Source organism: Gambusia affinis, linkage group LG01 (genome assembly GCF_019740435.1).
Source record: "Gambusia affinis linkage group LG01, SWU_Gaff_1.0, whole genome shotgun sequence".
Classification (NCBI taxonomy): domain Eukaryota; kingdom Metazoa; phylum Chordata; class Actinopteri; order Cyprinodontiformes; family Poeciliidae; genus Gambusia; species Gambusia affinis.
In genome coordinates, this window is record NC_057868.1 from 23,736,219 (window position 1) to 23,743,990 (window position 7,772).

Genomic DNA, 7,772 nt, shown 5'->3' on the forward strand with positions numbered 1-7,772 from the left:
TAGGTAGGTTGTCAGTTTGTGAATCTTAAATCTACAAAATTATTATCTGGGATTTTGTAGTAATTTTAGATTATAAAAACTTTAGAACTTCATGAAAGTTTAACACAAATCTGAGATTTTTATTGTTCAGGCAATCAGCAAGTAGTTTAGAAATGTCTCTGGTTATCTGATTTAAACTGGAAAAGTAATTATATTCCAAGAAATGTTTTTTCTTGGTTGTGTAAATCAGAAATAAAGAAACATATCAATCCAAAAGTATTTGCAAATGATAAAGACGCTGACAAAGAAATAATGTTCTCACAGAATTTTTATTGCATTGAAAGCTGGAATATTTGTACAAAATTATTAGTTTTATAAATAATTTCAATTAAGGAGACACAGAATGTCTTCCAGTGCAAGTTTATGGCTTTGAAACCATTTTCAGAAAAACACATAAAACCACACAAAACAAATAGGCTTATGACATAAAATAATAATATTAGATGTTGCTATAAATACCAAAAAAAAAAATAATATTTGAATACTGACAAGGGTCTGAACCAGTCAGACATGAAATTTCATCTGCAAATTTGGATTTTTATCCAGAAAGCATGTGTTGAAGTTACTTGTATGGGTCTCAAATTATAGGCCACTATGATAATCAGTTCACAGCATATCAGACTGAGTGCAAACGATGGTCGTTTGCCTTCTTGTTCTGGGCCTTTGACTCGTATTCAGTCCAATGCTGTATGAGTAATAATCAGCCAAATTCAAAAGAGGCCAGTCGTTCACATTGCATAAAGCACATACATCATACAAAAGGCATGATGCGCAAACACTGCATCACATTCTTCCAGACACCTGCACAAAGAAACATTTGGTTGCTACAGCCTCACAGCCCATCTGTGCAAATCTCAGTAGTGATTTCTTGAGGCATCTGGGCATTTCAGAAGATCGTATTTCACGTAGCCGACTCGGTCCACCTGCCGGCGAGAATTCATGCGCCAGTAGAAACGATCTCTGCAGAAGTAAATGTTGCCTGAAAGAGAAACGTTGATGTCACAACAACCACAATGTGTGCCATGTTTTGTTGATGTTTGTGCATTTGGGTTCCTGAGCTTAGTGGTAGAAGGTATGTTTACCTTTGTGCTGGAACACATCATGAGCATCATTAGGGACACCTCCAAAGATGGCATCGGTATATTTGGGGTATCCTTTGTCAATTCTTTGGGTCTTGAGATCAAACCTGTAGAGATGAAAGACAGAGTGAGATCTGCTGTTGGTCCTTTAACACAAAACGTGTTTAAGGATGGATTAAATTACAGATTTTGTCTAAAAAACGGGGGCAATTTCTACTCACCTCCAGAAATTCTCTCCACTGAAAAGAAGCACTTTGCTCTTCCCTCTCTGCAGAGCTCCCTCCACCTTCTGCACACTTGGGGGCAAACCAAGCTTCTCAATACTGCGGGGACCAAGCACACTGCTCTCTGTGTACACCCAGAACCTGCTTCCTGTTGAAATGTAACAATAATGATATGATTAAAACTCTTTGTCTAACATTTCAGTGCTGTGATGAGCTCTTGAAAGAACACTCCTTACCTGAAAAGAAGTATATTTTTTTGGTCTGAACATCCTCAAAGGCAGAGTCAATGACAGCTGGTAGAGCTGGCCAACTCTGAGAAATGGAAAATGGTCCCTTTCGACCTCCGTCTTTATTGCTTGGTACCTTCCAGAATTGCCTGTTAACCAGAAATGCAAGATGATCATCTCTTCAGGTTATGTTTCTAGAAAATAAGTAGAACTAGGTATTTACTCACCCATCTTTGAAGAAATGCAGATGTCCCTGAATCACAGTGATGGTATCAAACTTGAGCATCTTGCAGGGGTCGTTGGTTGGATCCACAGTGGATGGTGTTGTCATGACAGATGAATCAGTGGGTTCAGGTTCTTCTGTGGCGTCGCTCTCGTCGGGGTAAGGAGTTGTGGTAGGAGTATTAGGTTGAGGGGGAGTAGGATCAGGGCCTGTTTTACTTCCTGTGAAATATGGGAATGTTCTTGGTTAAGGCAAAGTTTTTATGTGCTTGACGAGATTCATCGTAAAAGAGTGCTGAGTTGTCAGCTCACCATAGAGATACTGAATGCCTTCAATGTCGTCCTCATGCAGGGAGAAATCCTCTATATATTTGTACATGGGGAACATCAGAGCATCTCTAATGTTGGAGTGATCCAAACCAAGGGCGTGTCCGAACTCGTGGGCAGCCACCAGGAACAGGCTATAACCTGGAAGATAGCCGGTTAGAAATTTTACCATCGCATAAAATGAGAAACGCAGAACAAAATCTTGCATTCATGTTGCTCACCCTGGTCAGGACAGAAACCCCATTTCTTGTCTTCATCATAGCTGTCAGTGGTGCCACACCACAATTTCCCGTCTCCTCTCCCCTCACTTGTACATGAGTGGTATTCCTTACCCAGAAACACAAAAGGAAAGTGGCAGGGATCTCCCTCTGAGTTTCCTCCAATTACAGCAGTGTCTGGACAAACAGAGACAAAATAACTGTGGTTAAACAAAGCAACAAGCCACTGTGGCAAGACTTTCACGCCTTGTGTTTCCTGTTACCCACCACGGTTGGGACAGAAGCCATATGTCTTGTCTGTGTCAAAGTTGCTAGTGGTGGCACACCAGCGGTATCCGTCGCTGCGGCCCTCGGTGGTACAGCTCTCATACTCCTTACCCAGGAAGGTGAAGGGAAAGACACAGGGGGCTCCATCCGCGTTTCCGTCAAATGTGTACAAGACTGTGAGAATTACAGTAGAAAGAGTAGTTAGATGAGTTCCAGTTTTTCTTCACAAGCTCATAAACATAATGGGTAACTTCAGGCTTGTTGTTTTTGTCATGCTTACGTTCACTTGGGCAGAAGCCGTATTTCTTGTCTTTGTTGTAGTCAGCTGTGGTTGCACACCAGGGCAGATTGTCGGTACGGCCTTCAGTGGTGCAGCTGGTGTACGATTTCCCCTCAAAAGTGAAGGGGAAGTGACACGTGGCGCCATCTGCATTGCCATAGTAAGTCTTCACCACTGAGAAGACAGATTGGATTGTGTGTTAAAGGAAATCTGTGCAAAGAACACCAGAGGAAGGCAGCAGCATGTGATTTCTGAGGTGTAGTTACCTGCTCCTTTTCCCAGAGTCCAGTGTTCGTCATCGTCAAAGTGGGCATCCCCCTGCATGCCCTCACCAGGAGGATAGGCGTGAGCTAGAAGGCCATCCTTACCGTCAAAGGGGTATGGATCCCCGTGGTCTAAAAAGAACATGAAGCAGCTCATCAATGTTTGATTTTTAGAATTCAGCTTCTTAATTTGTTAGGGTGCAAAGGTTTGACTTAAAAATGTAAAAAAAAGACCACATACCAGCTTTTCCAAAGGAGATCATGATGTCTGCAGTGCCTTGAAAAAGGCGGGTAAATGTCAGAGGAGTGACATCACTCCACACCTTGAAGGCTCTTGCAAAGGCATCATCAATCAGTTTGCTGTCCATGTCAGGAGAATAGTTCAGGATCCTGAGGACACAGTGAACTCAAAATGACTAGCTGATCCAGTCCAATGGAAACTGTGGAATGGTTTTTATTAAAGATATAATCTACCATAGCAAAAATATCTCCGGTGAAATCACACAAAGCACTGGGTAGTGTGTCAGTTTTTACTTTTCTCTTTACTTGCATGTTTTTAAAGCATTTTAAGTTAATATTATTTAAACTTTCCATGCATGAACATCTATTATTTGGTTTTTGTATAAAGTGCTATTTTTCAAAAATGTTGTTTTCTGAAATCCTGCCTTGAAAATCAATGCTTTATTAACAAGCAAAGCTTTTTATAGCCACTGCATGTTTGATAGAATAAAAAATATCTCACTATGTAATCGTTAATGTAATGACACATAGTATTTCTTCCTTCCACTCACCTGTATGTAACATCATTATGGTCCCATTTGAGGTCCCCTTCAAAGGTTTTATAATTGGCCACATCAGGAACACCACAGCGAGGATGCTTCATGGCCTCCAGTGTCGGCTTGTCCAGTTCTCCAGTCTCCTCCAGACCCATCTGTCTCTGCATCCTCTTCAGAGCCTTTGCTGTGGACACCATGGACTGGAAGCCACTGCGTTGCTCCGTCTCCATGTAACCAAACCTTTTCAGATAACTCTGTCAAACAAGACAAAGCACATCAGAGCTCCCATTCTCAATTTGTCTTTTGCGACATTTATAAATTGCTTTCATAAAAGACAGCTGTAGCTTTCATTTAGAGAGTAAATATTTCCATTGACATTGTGATATTAGTCTCTGTTCAGGTAATTTGTTTCCCCCGAACAGCTTTATTAAAACTCCGCTCTGGGAGTCTCAGACTGTGAAAAGAAGGATAAACCATCTGCTACTCACTTCTGCCAGCTCCACATCCGTCACATTTTTGACGACGTCCCCTGGGAAAGTGACAAAGACCGACTTGACAGGAAGGCTCCATCCGTTCTGCACGCCTATTCCCAAAAGTAAACACACCACTAACGCACAGCACCTCATGATGAGCTCTGCTGCGGCACAAAATGCAACAAAAATGCAAAAACTAACTTCAAAGACAAATAATTAAGTGTGAACCAAAGTCAAAAGAAGACAGAAATCTCAGAAGATCGACAAAGTTTCCGCTTCAGTGACGTCTTCTGTGTTTTGGAAGTTGGTCCCTGTTGCCTGTCTGAACTGTGCTGCTGGTTGGGGTTGTAGATGTTGTATTTATACAGAGTAGAGTCTTAGTCATCAAACCCTTGTTCCCTCCTACTGTAACATCAGTTCCGTGCAAATATTTACAGGCTGGGGGAATTTCCAAAACATCCACATTTATTTCATAACATTTCTAACTAATGAGTGGATAATAAGTTGATGTTTTTTTTTCTTTTAAAACTTTTTCCATGTAAAGTGTGACTATTCGTCTCTTAAAAAACGTCAAAAAAAACTTTGCTTTTTTATATAGCACTACTAAGAAAAAGCTCCTTATTAAGCTTTTGCTTCTTACACTGAAATGAATCTGTAAAAAAACAAAGTAAACCATTTATTGTTGATTAGATGATAAAATCTACTTGCATAGATTGTTTACATAATTGTTAATTAAAGATTGAAGAGCATCGATTGCAGATAAAGGAGCTGGTTTGTTTTCATCATTAATTTCAAGGAAACTACTCATCTGTTTATGAGTGTGTTTATGAAAAGGCAAAAATCATCATGAGACCAAGCCAGACACTTCTGCTATTTCACTGCTTAAACTGTCAATATAAAAATATCTTCTTCCACATTTTTTTTTTCTTTTTACAAATATAGAGTTATGCTTCCTCCTTGTTAGAAACTGGATGCTAACTGAAATGCAAAATTAGGTCAAGGATACAGCAGACTAAGAAAACTGTGTTTTTTCTATTCATTGAATAGAAAATAAGTAAGACATAAAAAAGGGAATAAAACATTTACCAAATGAATCAAACATGCTTATTAAAAGTTTCTCTCAGTTTTCCTACATCGGTGTGTTTGGTCTGATTTTTGGGAACTGTCTGCTATCTCTGCTGATGCAACACAACTAACTTCACTCATAAATTACCCAGATCATTAGTAATAACACACACGTGTTATTTCATAGCATATATTACCTCACATATTTTGGTGATGTGATTTCAGTCAAACTGTCCTTCTCACGCATGTTTCTTCCCATTTATTTCAATAACATTTCTCTTCTTATTAAAAAAAACCACTTGTGTGTTCAACTACAAACTTGACAGAGAAAGATAAGAGCATCGCTACGGTGGGTAAAAAATTTTTTTCATTCACGTTTTAGGATATGTAAGATGCATGGTGGTACATGTTCCTCAGATCGCATGCCATGACTCGTTATCCCACATGGTTGGTCGGAGTGGAGAATCAGGGATTTTTCTTTTAAATCTTTTAAAATTGCTGACATCGTGTCTTGCTGTGCAAACATGCTTTTTTTTTTGTTAGTTTGCTGCTCTGCACTTTTTCATGCTGGCACACATCTGCAAAGTCTTAAACCAGAGAAGGAAAGTCCCATACAAGCCCCTCTTGACTAAAGATCCCATTATCAATAACTATAATCCGATGCAAAAAAGTAAACCCTATTGTTAAGCTTCATTGACCCAATTCAATCTGCAAAGCAGCAGCCTCTGCCTCGCAGATGTTTTGCCTTTTATGGAAGTTTTTCACCTTTTGAGGAGGAAAAGGAGGTGTGAAGTGAAGCACCTAAGATAGAGGAGGAAGTGGTCAGTGGCTCACTCGGTTTGACACATATCCTTCTGCCGCGTTACAGTAGACATTACTCATGAATGTTGTCATATCTCCCGGTTCCTCTTTTAAGAAATATATATTAAGAAATACCAGGTAGGATCAGCAGCAGTGGTCATGATTGCTTCCAGTGTAAATAAAAAATAAAACTGATCAAATCAAAATACTTCTCGTGGGTTTGAAGTGCAATCTAACCTCATCTCACAATGTTTGTTTTGGCTTCTTATGGTTTTAGCTTGTTGGTCACTGCCTCACCACCCCCAGTGAGCTGTGAGGATGAGCTAGCATGCTGATGCAACTTCACTAACAATGGATGGATAGCTTGGATGTCTATCCATAGACAATGGATGAACAGCTTTATACATTTTCTGACTCAGTTGTTTAGTGAAATGGCAGAGCTGATGCGCGAGTAAAAGTGCTTCTTAGTCCTGGGACAGAAATGGGAACATCTACCTGATGCTGTATGTGTCTGAATTTATTTATTTATTTTTTAGATTTCAGTGTTGGCCACAAGAAGTCAGTCATTATTGTGGCAAATGACAGGCAGACTCTGCTTTCAAGCTCCTGCTTTCAGAGCACATTCCTTCTCACTTCCTCCCCCTCACTGGACAAAAAGGCATATAGATGTTTATATGAATCAATGTCTGAGTTTGTATGTGTTGCCAGTGCTTTGGGAAAATTTAATTGTGTTCTTACCCGCATTGTGCTTGCCCTCTTTAATGGTTTCTTACATTTTTTTTAATTACAGGCAAAAGAATGTCACAAAAAGTAAAAAAAAAAAAAAAAACTGCAAAAATTGATACATGTTGTTCCTTGACATCATACTTGTAGACACTTTACTGTGGCAGACATTGGTTTTCACCTGAAAGTTTGCCAGCAGCACTGAAGCTGCATCACATCCTCGTTATTGAACAATAACGTTTTCACTTTTCAACTGTCCTACTTTGCCACAAATATAATTAAAAAAATAATAATTTTATTTGTTTTCTTTTTAGAACTTTGGACAAAAGCCTAAAGGTTGTTTCTGCTCGTATATACGTCTTTAGAGTATATGCAGCTCTCCTTTAAGAACATCTGCCACTAATTTCCCTTGGCGTCAAAGATTTAATGAGCACGGCTCCACTGACTTTTACGAATGCTTCATTTCATTTGGTTTTGCCACTTGGTTCTCAAATTGAAATCTGGCACTTGCCCATGAATAAACTTTTCTTGTATGGCAATCTTCCCAAGTTTTTCATGCCACAGCCTGTTGGCACACACAGTAGACCCATATGAGGTCAAACTGCGTCATTAGAGAGCTGGATAATATCAGAGTGCAGCAGCAAGACCGTCACTGTTCATGTGGGTGGGAGTTTTATAATTATGTTAATTTTGTTAGCGTAAAAGACATGAAATGCCAAAATGTTATTCTTTCTGACTTCTCCATGTATGTCTCTAAGGCTGTAAAAAGACCCAAGAAATACAGATGC

The 7,772-nt window shown here is 39.5% G+C and overlaps 1 protein-coding gene across 1 annotated transcript; it reads right to left on the reverse strand.

Annotated features, from left to right (window-relative positions):
* Positions 1–289: 289 nt before the first annotated feature.
* On the reverse strand, positions 290–4,731 carry mmp9 (matrix metallopeptidase 9). Its single transcript, XM_044127421.1, has 13 exons — positions 4,411–4,731; positions 3,938–4,176; positions 3,388–3,536; positions 3,150–3,278; positions 2,884–3,057; positions 2,604–2,777; positions 2,340–2,513; positions 2,104–2,259; positions 1,797–2,013; positions 1,579–1,718; positions 1,340–1,490; positions 1,122–1,225; positions 290–1,018 (listed from the first exon to the last, which is right to left on the reverse strand). Exons 1-13 carry the CDS (start codon positions 4,546–4,548, stop codon positions 894–896), a joined length of 2,070 nt encoding a protein of 689 aa, XP_043983356.1. The 5' UTR covers positions 4,549–4,731; the 3' UTR covers positions 290–893.
* Between the last annotated feature and the right edge of the window lie 3,041 nt (positions 4,732–7,772).

Coding starts and splice junctions, on each gene's coding strand:
- mmp9 (XM_044127421.1), bottom strand. CDS start 4,548: ATGAGGTGCTGTGCGTTAGTGGTGTGTTTACTTTTGGGAATAGGCGTG. Junction 2,260..2,339: donor GGGTTTCTGTCCTGACCAGG/GTGAGCAACATG, acceptor GCTATCTTCCAG/GTTATAGCCTGTTCCTGGTG. Junction 1,019..1,121: donor TGATGTGTTCCAGCACAAAG/GTAAACATACCT, acceptor TTTCTCTTTCAG/GCAACATTTACTTCTGCAGA.